The sequence below is a fragment of the Charadrius vociferus genome, unplaced genomic scaffold (genome assembly GCF_000708025.1).
Source record: "Charadrius vociferus isolate BGI_N301 unplaced genomic scaffold, ASM70802v2 scaffold55, whole genome shotgun sequence".
NCBI classification, from domain to species: domain Eukaryota; kingdom Metazoa; phylum Chordata; class Aves; order Charadriiformes; family Charadriidae; genus Charadrius; species Charadrius vociferus.
This window is the reverse complement of record NW_009648444.1, coordinates 1,579,056-1,593,818: the sequence shown is the minus strand read 5'-3', so window position 1 is coordinate 1,593,818 and position 14,763 is coordinate 1,579,056. Positions and strand designations below refer to the sequence as shown.

The 14,763-nt window shown below is 47.4% G+C and overlaps 1 protein-coding gene across 1 annotated transcript in view; it reads right to left on the bottom strand.

The window, feature by feature from the left end:
• LEF1 (lymphoid enhancer-binding factor 1) overlaps positions 1 to 14,021 on the bottom strand; it is a 69,879-nt gene extending 55,858 nt beyond the window's left edge. Inside the window, 3 exon segments of the mRNA XM_009885490.1 lie at positions 12,196 to 12,329; positions 13,827 to 13,970; positions 13,973 to 14,021. Coding sequence (XP_009883792.1) covers positions 12,196 to 12,329; positions 13,827 to 13,970; positions 13,973 to 14,021 — 327 coding nt within the window.
• Between the last annotated feature and the right edge of the window lie 742 nt (positions 14,022 to 14,763).

Sequence of the window (14,763 nt, the reverse complement as noted above, 5' to 3'; positions counted from 1 at the left end):
CCAAACGTAGCAAGCTCTTTACCGAGATGTAAAAGCTTATATAAAAATTGTTATTGTATTAAGACAGAAGTCTTTTCTGTGTTAGTCCAAGGTTTTGGGGGTTTCTCCCCTGCCTCTATTCTTCTGCCATCCCCAGCAAACTTACTGCTTCCTCTGCATAGCCTGCTTTCTTCAATCAGGACTAATTCTTGGTGGCTCTGGTGTCCACTCTGATAACCGGAGGGATGCTCACAAAGCAACACTGAGGAAAGAGCGGCAAGATACAGAGAGCTGGAGCAGTCACTGTAAATAGAGGTATCTGCTGCCACGTTGGCAGGGCGGCTAATTCAAATTCTGCCCATCCCACAAGGAGTCCCAAGTATCTGGAAACAAATGCAAACCTCCAGAAACCAAGGAAGCAACGTGTGTAGCATTGCAAAGGTCTCCAAAACACTCGCCACTATGAAGAAGCAGCAGCAGTGAAGTCACTTTTATACAGTACTACAACCCTGCCTTTCAGCATCAAACCATTACTGTGATGAAAAAGTATGCTTTACCGTAATTACTGCTTATTTTCCCTTCCAGGAAGTTTTTTTGATCATTTGCAGAGGATTCACTGGCTACTTGATACTTTTGCTTGAAAGCTTGCTACTTTTTTGCACTGTTCACTGAAAATTTAAGAGACACCATTTAGCCCAAAAGAGGCAGGCAAAGGCTGTTGGCCAGCTTTTCATCCTGCGCAGCCCCACCACCTAACCCGCACGGGCAGCTCCCGCGGCCCAAGCAGAGGCACAGCTTCTCCTCACGCAGGCTTTTTCAGTGACAACGTCAGGGAGGGCCGGGGGACCTGACAACAAACCTCACTATGTCCTTAAATCCTGATCCCCGCAAAGTGACGACCTGCGTGACTGCAACAAGCTGAGTTTTAGGTTGGCTGTGGTGCTGGGGGATGTGCAGCCGCCAGCTGTGGCCACCATGTATGGGCTGCAGCTACAGAGCTGTGAATTAAAAAGAAAATGACACCGATGATGGGGGCAATCCTGGGGAGGCGATGCCACCAGGGCAAGCCGCTCAAGAAACACAGATAGGAAGCTGAGAGCTGTGCTCCAGTGAGCACAGCCCGGGTGCACATTAAAGCAGCAGGTATTTCGGGATACCCAGAAATTTAAAGGCTCCAGCTTCAAACCAGCCAGCACCTCCTTTGCAAACCACTCTTCCCACCAGAGGCTGCTGAGGTGCCAGGCACAGACATCGCTGAGGCCACGGCAGATGCCCACCATGGCTGGAAGAGGAAGACGGGTGCCGTCACTGCCGAGACACCATCCCCAATAGCTGCTTTGAGAAGCAGCAGAGCAAGGTCCTCCCAGCCCCATGTTCAACAACAAAAGCCCCACCACGCTGGTGCCCAGGGGAGATGGCTGAGAAACCCTGATCAGCTGTCCCAAGCCCATCACGTGCAAAAGCCATGAACTGATGGCAGCTTCCTGGGAGAGGGAGCACACCGTGCCGGTTATCTAACTGTGTCTGGGCTGAATTCCCGAGAGAAGGATAAGAGACAAAAGCAGAGGGTACAAACAATGATGCTGAGGGGAAGCAGTCTGCCTCCCCCCCTGCGGCAGGACAGCAAGCAGGACAGAGCGTGGGAAGACACGGGCGCTGCTGTGATGGCAGGGAGGGAAAGTGGGAGAAAACAAAGTCTTCTCTTGGACAAAAAGGTTTTAAGCTAGTTTTTTTAAGCCCCTCCTTGCTTTTACTTAGATACTTCAGTAGGATTGTTTGGTAATTGATTGAATGGCTGGGTATGAAATACAGCCACAGCCAGCGCTGCCACCAACTTTCTTCTTATCTGCACTGGTTTTAATCCTCTTATTCCTCTCTCCACGTACACCCCAGTTTTTACTTGCTCAGACTTCTAGTTTGTTTTCATGAAAAAAACCAAAACAACCCAAGAAATGTATCTTTATAAGCAAGCTGTCTTTCAGGGGGATTCCTGAAGTGAACTCAGGAAACATGGATTTTGTTCCCACCTCTGCCATCACCTTCCTTTAAGTCTCTGAACAAATTTTGCTCTTTCGGTTCCTTGTTTGCAGAAGCCTCATCCTAGACTGTGGCTCTGCTTTTGGGAACAGGGTGGGGGGAGACAGGGGATGTGACCCCCCAACCTCCACCCGGTGCCAGTGTGAGCACCAGGGATACTGCCCAGGAATTCGCCAGCAGCCACCAGCGCGCTGCGATTTCCACGGGTCACATCCTCACGCTGGTCTCTACGTTGGATAATTATACACAGAATTTACCTATTTCACGCTTAATTGCACAGGCACAAACTTTTGCTCCACCCCCGAAACAGGGATAACCTACCAGCGCTTTCGTTACCACAAGCAGCTCTCCCAGTCCTGGCTTAACCCCCTGGGCTCAAATCTCAGCCACCGTCTTCCCCAGCCATCCCCTCCTGGCAGAACCCACCCAGCCCAGCAGAGGAGAGGAGATGCAGGTAATGCATGAAAGGTCAACGTCAGCCCACGGTGGACTTGCGAGCTACAGGCTCCTGGGCCGTGAAACGCCGCCTCCGGGAGAGAAAAGCAAGACCCACGCGCAGATTCTTCTGCTGACTGAACCTGAAAAAATGCATTGTCCAGTAGACGTTGCCCAGGAAGGTTCATTTAATGGACGAGGGCATTTTTTGTGCAGTGAACACAACTGCTTAACTAACTGAATGTATTTACTTGCAGTCCTGGAGCCAGAGCGGGAAGACACGATCAGATCACAAAACCCCCTCTGAAGTCTCCTTCTCCTAAAGAGTCTGCCTGTGCCCCAAACAAGTGTTTCTGAACCAGCTTTGATTAAACCACATTTACTGATTGAGTATTTGTTGTCCTACCCCATTAGGCTGTAATACTGTCATTTATACACACACCTCTGGGAGGGGGGAAAAGGGGAAGAATTTAAAGTTTGAAAGAAAGAGTTCTATACAAGTTACTTTGGGAGAGCCCATGAAATAACGTTTTGAGCAAAACAGCATTTTGACCAGCTCTCCCAGAGTCTCTTAGCATTTGCTTGTTACAAAGTATGAAGTCATCTTTTACAGGTCATTCCGATAAGAAGCTTAGTAGTTGCCAGTTTAAAAAAAAAAAAAAAAAAAGTGTTTGCCATAGTGCTGTCAGACTGTCTGGGGAGTTGCCTAATAAATTAGCATTTTTTTGCAGTTCCCCTATTCTGAGTTTTCCTTCTAAAGATTTGCATCTAAACCAGAATCTCTGCACTATTATCTTAGAAATATCCTCAAAATAACAGAGAGGGGAAAAAAAATCACAATAAAACCATAAAAATTCACACGCTTAAGAGCTAAGCTTTACAAAAATTATTTCTTTTTTTCCTTTAAATCCAGCACAGCTTTTCTTTCTCCCTGTGCCAGGGGTATTTAAGACATGAAATAATGTATGAGAGAGAGGAGTTTTGAGTAACAAATGTTTCAAATCCAACACGCTCAGTTCCAACTTATTTTTTAAGCTGCATTTCAGTTGTGTGCAGGAAGAAATCAGGCAGTAAAGAACAGCCACAAATACAACCCAGCATCACAGTGTCGGAGGGCAGCGAAACAATAAGCTTTAGGGGCATCCTTTAGGGTAAATTATTTTAATTGCTTATGTTTTTCAAAATGTATTTTAGTATGTCCGACACACGGCTCACTTCCTTAACATCCTCAAAAGCTTTCCCAGCGCCAGCTCGATGAGCCCCTTTTCCTTTCAGTGCTGGTCCCCAGCAGCCCGGAGAGGACATGGGCATGCTGCAGCCTGTCCCACCGCCCTGGCCACCCACCCGCTCCGCTCCCAAAACCTCCTCAAGAGCCTGAACCTGCGCCTGTGTTTGTATTAGAGAGAGAAGGACCTGTCTGTGAACCTAGGGACAATTCTTACTCTTGGCAGGGGCTAATTCACATGCAGACATTGAGGGGAGAAATCAGTCTCCCCCAGTTTGGAGGGGTCCCAGCACCGTGTCAAGCCCGGCTCTTCTCCCGCTTCACCTCAGCTTTTCTGTAACAAGTGTTCCTTCGGTTTCACACACAGAAACGCCACCAAGCAGGCTGCCAGGAGCGCCACACGATGAGACAAGCAGCCACAAAGCCTAAACTGAGGAGGGGGCACAGACGTGAGGAGGAAGCCACTCCGTAATAAATTAATTCGGAAAGCTGCGTGGCGGGAAGACGCACCGCGGCACAGCTACGTGGGATGTAACACGGAGCGGCGGCGGAAGCCTCGCTCACCATGGGGGTACACGGGGGGGGTTATACGAAACAGCAATGAAGGCAGTACCGGACTGGGGGTGGGGGGATAGAGTGCAACCAGAACCACCATTACCATGTGCAACTGCAGCTTCCTAAACCTGATACAGCCCCAGTCAAATTTCAGAGATGAGAGACCCCAAACAAACCACTGGATTGTGGCATTTTAACAAAGTAAACACATTTGCATGGCTGGACACAGTTTATCTGCATTTTAGCACATCGGCAGGGAAAAGGCCTTTCTCCCCAAGCATGGTCTGCCTTTGACAAGTGTTGACACCTTTAATCGTCACCTCCATATTGTACTTTTTTTATGCTAGACAAAGCTTGCCAATGCAAGATTCGGGAGGGATGAAGAAAGATCAAGGCAAGAAGATATGCCAAAACTGTGGAGAGACAACAGACGGTCACAGAGATAAATCTCTGAGGCAGTTCTGAAATACAGAAAGAAGCAGAAAATTGAAAGAAATAGAGCCTGATAGCATAGCCAAGTGACCAGTTACAGAGACAGAGTGTTGGCTCCGAGCAGGCAGTGTCACTGGGACCCCAACCCAGAAATACAGGGCCTACAGGAATAGCTTTTTAGAGCTCATCACTTGCCATCTCTAAGCCAACAAAACTGCCCAACAAAAGCCCCACGTTCCCTGTTTTTTGGACGTACATGACGAAATCAGACCATTTCCAGACCTGTTTTCTTTGGATAATGCCTGCATCCCCATCCAGACCTCCGCTCCAGTCAGCTAAGGGGGAAGCTGAGCTGCCACCAGCATCAATGGGATTTCAGCATCACGCCTTCCAGTTCTGCACTGTCTCTCGCTCCCAGTGCCGACACGGTGGGGTTCTCCACAGCTCCCACGAGCCACGGATGCAGGGTCCTTAGAGCAGGGCCAACGAGTCGGTGCAGTGCCTGGCACAGCGCTGGATGTGTAGCAGCAGCATCTACTTTAGAGCTTCCCTACTCAGAAAACAAGGAGGGGGGTGGGGGGGAAGGTCCAACAAAGAGATTTCTTCTGTTCTTTGCTGAAGCAGCATTACTACAGCTCCCTGGCACCACCAGGACACACATGCCCACACCTGCTCCTTCGAAGCGCCGGTGTTTTCAGAAGGTACTTTGTGGCAAACACGTGCGTGAAGTGACAGGCTCCCAAGGGACTTCTCCTCCATGCACCAGGCTGGGTGAAGCAGACCTGCCTGCTGATGTGGGCAGTGCTCTTTGAAGTACAGGGCCCGAGCACTAAAAGCACTCGGACAGACAGATGCTTTTGGGAATTAACTGCTCTCTGGATCGCCTAAGAGCTCCTAACCAAAGCGATTCTCTGGTTTATATGTCACAGCTGGTGACAACAGTACACTTACTTTTTAAGTTCAACTGCCCATTTTATAAATATTCAATCACAGCCTCCTAACTTTACACTTGTAATTTTTGCTGACTAAGCTTATCCTATTGATTTTATGCTTCAACCTTACCTATACCCACGGCCACTTAAAGAAAATAAACAGACGTCAAGTCGACTTTCAGCTCCATGAAAATGCTCTTCTACACCAGGGATTTGGTATCTTTGAAGATCACAGAGGAAGATATTCCAGGTCCTTCATCTCAACCTGAAGCACCAATGAGCAACACCACTGCCAGAAGCCAGGGGAAGGCTTACCACTTCTCCTCAGGCAGTTCAGACCACTTTTCTTCCCCTTTAGGAGAACAGGCAATCCCTGGCTGATTAGCACAGTTGGCGCACACGTTAACTCCCTACTGCACTTTTAGCTCAATCCCAAAGATTCAATGAATACATTTTTATTTAAGTGCTCAATCACTTTCTTGCTGAGAGGACAGATTCCTTTGAAGTGGGAAACCCAAACTAAATAAACATATCCACAAGATCCAAGTCTCAAAATAGAAGCCATTGGACTGCTAGATTAAGTTATTCTGAATGCAATTTTCTTAAGTGAATCTAATGCTTACGAAGGGCTGGAGCAACAGAGACACTAATCCCCAACTGCCCGGGCAGGAGCCACATGCCAAGCAGCTGCGCCGCCTTGTCCCCAGTGTCCTGCGGGAAGCAACCAAACCCAATGGCCACATGAGAAGGGTCTTCACGCCAAACATGCCTTATGGCCCAAAGCAGCTTAGTGATAACTGCCTGCTAGCCAGGATGGGGGCAATCTGGGGTAAACGGGAGTCATTTACGCACAACTGGAGCACCACGGCACATGGTTCCCCTGCAGCAGTGGGGAGGACAAGCACCGAGGACAACCTGCCTCCACTAGGTTGAGGACCCACAGAGCGCCCAGCTCGTGGCAGCGTTTCCCTGGGACTGGCCAGACGCTGGATCGGTGTCCATCCATGTGAGAGCAAGACGGGAGATCACAGCGGCCCACACGATGCTCAGACCTCAGGCTGCAAAATGCTCAGTGTCCGTATTAAAGGATGCTCTTGCACGTGTGTCTTCTTCCAAGAGACACAGACTGTGTACTACTAGCAAAAAAGCACATGCCTCTAATGGGACTTCAGAAATACTACAGCAGCAGTAAAGTGCTTTTGTGTGGGTTATATCCTTCCCGCATCAGGAGGAGTTTTCCCTAACTATAAACAGAAGTTAAGTACTCGGGAGGAGCCAGGCCTGCGGTACCCAGGCTTTTCGATGCCTGCAGCCACGCAACGCTGCAAGTATCTGGAAAAAGTCTTTTCCTCTTTTGATGCTTGAACCTGTGGAGCTCCAGGCTTTCTTCTCGAGCCATATCCTCCCTGGCACTTGCAGCCCGTAACAAGCTATTCTTATTAACATTTTTTCTGGGCTGGGATTAAGTTGGAGAAGAGGTGGCACAGCACCAAAACAACAGGAATGACATTTTGCTTTTAAACTGCCCCAAAATGAAAGCGGCAGCTCCACCTTTTGTATTTTATATTGAATTAGCTCCTAGATATAAGTAAAAAAGGAGATTTAGGACATAAGCATACACACATATTGATATACAAAAGCTCCGACTTTGATGATTTGTAATGGGTAGGATTTTTAATTACGCCTCTGTTGAAGCCACACACACACAATTGCTGCCTCTGGACTGAGATGTCAGGAGAACATTATTTTTCCCCCTTGCCCATTCACAATTAGATAGATTTGCTAATTGCACCCCCCTGACAAGAAGAAGGCAGCAGAAGCAGAAAGGCTGTTTTCTTCACTGGTATGTGCCCAAAGACCACACTAATTATGGACATACGTACATAAGACTCTGCCTGGATCGTGCCATCTTATCATGGGCAACCAGACCAAGCTTCAGACAAAGGCCAACCTAGAGGCACCGCAGTAACTTCTTCTGCCCCCCTCCTCCAAAAGGAGAATTCATTTCACGATGGTGGAGAAAGACAGCACCACCCAAACTCGGCCCACAACCATTCATGGCTGGGATTTATGTTTCACAAGAGACCGGGCTCGTACCTTAGACTGATCAGCTGTGACGCTTGGGTCAGAGCAGCTGACAGAGGCGTTTGCAGCAGTGAGGTCCCTCTATTAGCGCCGAGCAGATTCCTCTTCTCCCCCGGTGCTGGCATTTGGCGCGACTTGCCGAGCCCCTCAGCAAATAGTGCTAAAATTCCTCCCCGCGCAAACCCGAATAAACCCCAGCAAGTTCTGCTTCCATAGAGGCGGGAAGCTTTGTGCTCCTCTGCACCTGATTTCAAAGTTTTTCAAGGGGCTAATTGGCATCATTCAACTTCCTCGAGAAGGCATGTGCCGCGCAGGGTGAAGCGGCGGAGTCTCAGTGCTGGGTGAGCAGCTCCAGCTCGTCGAGCCCCGGGGCTGTCCATGCAACCCGTTTCCTCAGGCACGGGGCTGGGGTTGCAGGGGGAAGAAAGAGACGTACAACAGGACCACAGCTGCCTATGGCCCTCAGAGCATCCTGCTCCGATGCCAACTTGGGAATCCGTGCAAAGCTTTCTGATGGGTGATACGGGAACAGGAGCTGAGCCCCAGCATCTGTGCTACAAAGTCCATTTCATACTGGGCCAGGCGTGGTGAGCATTCAGCCGACCACGGCTCCCAGAAAGCCCCTGCAATTGCACAGTCAGCAGAAGCGAACCCTCAGGAAAAAAGAGTATTATGAAAAATCTGGTTCGTGTCCTTCTGCAGCTCCCATACATTCCCCTTGGGGTCCCAAAAATTCCCCACAAGCAAGTGAACCAGCATGCTTTCAGAGGGACAGCAAGATGCAGCTAGGGAAACAAAACCCTCTTACTGAGGCTCTGCGGCCTCTCATTCTCGCTATTTGTACCTTCCTCCTTCCTCCTATCCATATTATCTGCACAATTTCTCCTGGGACATTAGCTCTTCAAGACAGCAGTTATCTCCATACCCCTTGTCATGCAGAAGCACGCAAGGAACATCCAAAACTTGGGCAGGGTAGGGGGGTCCTGCATATAAACATTGTTCCTTGTGTTCAAACTCCCTCAGCAGAATTCCTCACCATTTTCAAATGGATATGCTGTTTTGCAAGTTGCTGTAAGGTGTTAACAGATTGTATCCTCCAACCTATTTAACACCTCCAGCTGCTACAAAGAAACAGTTTAGCCACGAAGAAATAAACCCAGACCCCAAGAACAGATAAGAACAGACAAAACGGAGGCTGCAGAAATCCTTTATCTTCCCACAAAAAGTTTAATTCATTGGGAAAGACGGAGGCACAAAGACAAAATGGTTTTCTGGATGAATTTAAGACACAGGGAAATTATTCTTCTTCAGTCACCTCCTTGGTCCCCACGTTCCCATCACACAGATGAGAAAGGTTTGCTACCCCAAAACCAGTATTGTTAACGAAAAACTAAGAAAGAACCCACACATGTTAGAAAACAAACAGCTGTCTCCATCTCCCACTTTCAGTACCCCCGCGACGGCGAGAAACCACCAAAACATCTCTCGAGCACACAGGATGCACAGTCACCAGGTGTTACTGCGGTTTCAGTACCATCACGTGCCACTTCTCCTGCAGCCACCCAAACCAACTGCTTTGCTCTTTCACTCACCCAGCTATCTGATAAGAATTCGTTCTGCGGTGCGAGGCTTGTACCCGAACTTGTAATTAACGCTCTCCTGCTCTTACAAATCCAACTCGTAAAAGGCAAATCAGTTGCCAGTAAAATAAAATTAAAAAAACCCTAAAAAATAAAAAAAAAAAAAAGGAGGAGAAAGGATGACACGACTCTAACACTAGCAGATTTAGGAAAATTTGAAATCCTCCTCATATACCCTCTCCCCTCCACAAGCTGCACTGAAATTACACTACAGTGTTCTTCCTTTAAGGCTTATTAGACACGCTGTGTCTGACCACAGATTTGTATTTTTAATTTTTACAGAGCAAGAATGTAAAGCGTTTGCTCTTTTTAAAAACAGGCATTTTTTTTCTCCAGCATACATTGATGAAAGTTACTTTTTTTCCCATTCCAAGAAATCTTTGCTCTCTCCGCACTGGCATAGGAGCAGAGGCCGCCTCCATTAGAGATGGTCCAGTCCTGTGGCTCTGTCCGCCTTTCCCCGGGGCGTGCATCCCCTCAGGCGCTTTGCAGGCAGCCGGGTCCTTCGGAGGGTTTGGGGAAAAAAATAAAAGATTCAGCGCCCCAGGGCGGCTTTTTAATCCTGCCTAACACCTCCAGGCAACAGATGCAGCAACACGAAGCGGCTTTGTCATGCAAATGGCAGGGCGCAGGTACGAACCGCAGGGCTGCTCCACACACAAATGGCCTGGGACTGACACCCCAGGGGGGACCTCCACCTTGCTGACCGCGGCTGCTCCTCGTCCCCCAGCCCAGGCGCATCCCCCCGCAAAAAAAAAGGGGGATCAGAAGCAAGCCGGCGGGGCGGCGGTTGGGACGCCGCAAAGGTGAAGAGGCAGCGGCGCGCGGCGCTGGAGCGGTGGTTAGCTGTGAAGCGAGTGAGCAAGCGTGTCATCTCCTGGATGCGGCGTTTTGATCTCGCGCACATTAAAACCCAGCTGTCAGCTAGGAGACTAACAAAGATTACAGTTCAATTAAACAAAAAAAAATATTTAATAACTCAAGCGTGTAGCCTTGTGGTTAAACTGAAAGAACTCCAGGCTTATGTCAACATCGCAGCCCTGCAACGGCACTATTTTACCGAAATAGTGGTGCTGCTCTAACATGTGTGAGCAGCAATGAACTAAATTAGTTTTTTTTTCAGCAGGGAGCTTTATGATTAGAAAGCAGATGTGTTTTCCCCCCTCCTCCCCTCCAATGTATCCAGGTAGGATGATTCCTCAAGTACCTGAGGAGACAGGCTCCGCAAGAAGCCGATACTTTGCGGGCATCGATGCCAGATCAGTAAAGAGCGGCAGCCCCACGGCACGCATACGTGGAGAAAATCCTCAGTGAATAATTAAACTGGATTTTGTTGTTCAAAGCCTTGCACCAGCTATAGGGACTTTCTTAGGAGGGTGACGTGGGAAAGGGGGGTGTAAAAAAAGGTCTGAAGTTTCACGGTCCTCAAAGCGGCAGGTTTGAGTCTCGATGCCCTCTCGAGAAGCTGCACCCTTTTCCCCACGATACATCAGAACTGAAGTTTTCTGTAGAGCAGTGTTTACAACAACAAATACCAACACACCATGGTCATCATACTTCACCCTAAATGGCTGTAGGCCTCTGAACTGTAATTTATACACAAACAAGGTTCTTTTTAAAAAAGAGAGCTATAAAAAGCAATATATTGCATGAGTTTTTGCGTCTTTCAAACGCAAACAGTGACATATAAAAAGGGCAGATCCGTGTGTTTTTCAGTGCCAAACCGCCCTGTCATTCCAAATCCGAACATCCACTAATTTAACAGGCTTTGCTACTGTCAAATTACCAATACGGATTAGGACCCTCTTTTTGGTTTTTGAAGTCAAAAGCCACAACCCTGAAGAAAAATCAAGAACGTCGGAGAGCAAAATAATGCCAGTTGTTTGACAGAGACCGCCAAGTAAAAATCCAAGAGCCAGTAAGATGGAAAAGTGCTTTATCACAGGGAAAAAAACAGCATCCAACTTCTCGTATCACAGCACACACAACTGCAGCGACGTTTTTTTCACCGGGAAGCCTACAAGCAAATTTGTTTCCCCCTCCTGCTCCAATTCTACTAATATAATTTCAACAATATAATTTTAACATTGCCTCCCCATCACTCTCCATGTATACCAAGAGATTTACAAAAACAAATGGGAATTGACTATCCAAAATTAAAAGTACATTAAAATCCATCACACGTGCACCTACATCAATGGAAACAGAGGGACCAACCTGGAAGAATCAGTGCCTGTCACAACGTAAAGGAAAGCTGTAACTACTGTGTCACGGTTGATACTAATTCCTAAACAACCATTTCACAATTTGTGGCTGAAGATACAGAGTATGTTTCAAAGCAATACTCCCAGACACATACAGCATTCATGCAGAGCAACTGATGGCAGAAATAAATATCAATCAGCAAAGAGCAATGCCATATCTGAAGGAAAAAAAAAAAAAAAAGAATCCAATCTTTTCATCTTACTGATAAGCAACTTCAGTAGTTCTACTTTCCGCCCTCGATTTTCCTCAACAAATGAAGAGTTAAACCCAGAAAATTCACATCTGTCCCAGTCACTACAAAGACGGCATTTACATCATGCCGCCATACATTATCCTACAGTCGTAAACCAGGGCTCCCCCCCTCCCAAAGCCCCCGTCCCTGTTCAAAGGATGTCAGACACCGCAGACGTTAATCTCAGCTTTTCCACCGCGATCGCGACCAACACCTCCAAGAGCTCTCAAACTCCCATGGACAGAGGCTCTGAATAGCAGAAGCGCAACCTTCACCGTAACTGAAGCTACCCAAAAAACCCTGGCGTGAACACACACTGCAGACCGAACAGGAGGAAACCCAGTTCGCCAAAACAGGTCTTTGGAAAAGATAACTCACTGTTCTGGGGATGGGTGGCGACAGAGATCCATTAGGCATGTACGGGTCGTTATTCATATTTGGCATCATGATATACCCAGAATAACCAGAGTATGATGGTCCCTTGCTGTATAAGCCACTGTCTGGATGCTTTCCTATGGAAGAGGAAACAATGATTACATTATTCCCCACATACGCATTTCTTGTAAGTTAGAGCACTTAAACAGGTACTGTGCATTCATAAAAATGTTCTGCATGCAAACGTTGCCTTACTCATGGAAATGACTTCTGACAGAAAGTGGTCCACAGCAATTTGTAATAACACTTTTTAAAAGGAGTTAGTTCTTAAAGGAACAAGTACTCTCAGTGAGTTTATGCTTAAAATATGGACTAGCCTCAGAGTAACCAATTTATTTTGCTAGTCCCTGTTCAAATCAAGGCAGAAACATCAGCAGTGACATCCCAGTTCTTGAGTAGCAGTTTTCCCCCATTTTATACATCCCTCTAGGATTTGTGGATTCAGAAGTATTGCCAGTATGGGTTTCCAACATCATTGTTAGGAAAGGGAGGAACAGGGCAGTGATAACTAGATATAATCATTTCCTTCTTGCGCTGAGCCACTGTGTGCAGCGAACAATCCATTCTGGCCACACTCACCAGGAACAATTAGAGGGCAGGGGCTGGCTTAGGAGGAGACCCTAACAATTTGGGGGGGGAGGGCGGGCTGTTGAACACACATGGCACTACAGTCAAGAGGGAAGCCAAGTGAGGGAGGCTATTTTGTAGGAAAATAAAGAATTTGGGTGCAGGTTATGCAAAGGGGGGTGAACACGTCTCCCACCTATATGACTGTTGACAATGATACTACTCGAAGGTGAGGATTTAAGAGGATGCAAGGCTGAAAAGAAAACTACACAGAGCTGATGTCCCCCCTCTCCTCGCTGTCAAAATGCCATGAGCGTGGATGTTATTGCTTTTAGGCTGTTTAATGACCAATTAGGAGAAAGATTGCCACAGAGTTTCGAAAAGCACCAGGATTGAACTGTGTCTGTCTTTATATGGAATTTATGATCTGGTTTAGTTCATGATGATAAGCGTTTCATTTTAAACATAATCTCCCATCCTTCACAGCACACATTCTTTGTACGCGTGTCCAGCTTCCTAAGCGATATTCAGCAAACTCTGTTATTTCCTCTGTCCTCCTCAATCAAAACTAACCAGCTGGTACATTAAAAATCAAGAGGTCTGTTCATGCTTAGATTTGGAAGAGGAGATTTAACCGACAGACTTTGGCTATGGGGAAAAAAGCGCAGAGTTTCTGAACACACACAACTCAGCTGCACTGTACGAGTGAAGAGATAGATGTGTTTAAGCTGATATCCTAAAAATAGTTTTTTCTTCAGCAAAGATCCATTTGGCCTACTTATCAGTTTCTAAACAACCGAAATACCATTTGGTCACTCAAGATAAATGTGCTGCACGTTCATCTCCTTTTTAAATGCTCTTTGAATGCACCCTGGCATCCCCCCTCTCCAAAAGGTATTAAATTTATGTTTCCCAAAAGAAATCAAGCTCCAGTTTGAGGACCATATGGAGGCTCACAGGGGGACTAAGAGGGACAATATCACAAGACAGGACCGTGCGCTTCTCACCTTCCTCGGGGTGCTCTCTGCCTTTATCGTGGTAGGAATCCTGCGCTTGAGTCTGCCTGGAAACCTGACAGCAGGGAATCCACCATCAGAAAAGAAGAAGAAAAAGAAGAAAAGTCATTGTATGGATGCTCATTTATCGATCACAGCGCTACAGCTTCTTGTAGAAAGAAAAAAGTTACGGCAAGAGATAAGCATCTTTCTTTTCCCTTTTAAGTCGTTTGGAAGGCAACTGTATCACAAACGTTTTGTGTAAACCACCGTTTTATGACAACGTTAATAACTACGGGGCTTTGCCATGCGTTTCTAGCAGAAGCGCCCTACATTAAACGAAAGGGGCTTATTTCTGGAAAATATTTGGAGCTTCGGCGGTCAAAACACTCTCGATACAAAAGATACCAAAAATAATAATGAAAATCGGGTTGCCCTCATTACCAGATCTTTAGGGGGGAAAGAAAAAAAAAAAAGAAAAGAAAAAAAAAAGAATTAAAGAAAAGAAAAGAAAAAAAAAAGCAATAAAAAAGCAGGTTCCCTGCTCGCCCCGAAGTTGTTTTAGCGTCGGGAATTTCTTCCCAAACAGTTTTATGCAAATCCCTTTAAGAGTTTACGGCTAATGCTCCGATCCCGCTGATTTTACCGAGGAAATTTCATGGCTGCTTGAGGTCTAATACCACCGCACCGTCGGCGGACTCGCGGGAACTTTCTCGTCCCGGCCCGAAGCGCGGAGGGGGCTGTCCTCCCCCCCACCCCCCCAGCCCATTCCCGGGCGCGGCGGGGCACGGAGCCCGCCCGGCTCTGCTCGCCGCCCCTCTGGGAACGAGAGTTGGGGTGGGATAGGTTTGGGGTTTTTTTTTAGGGGGAAATTCGGAAAATCGGGATTTCCCCGGTGCCCCGCCGAAGTTCTCTGCCTCCCGGAGGCGACGGCGGCGCCCGGAGCCCG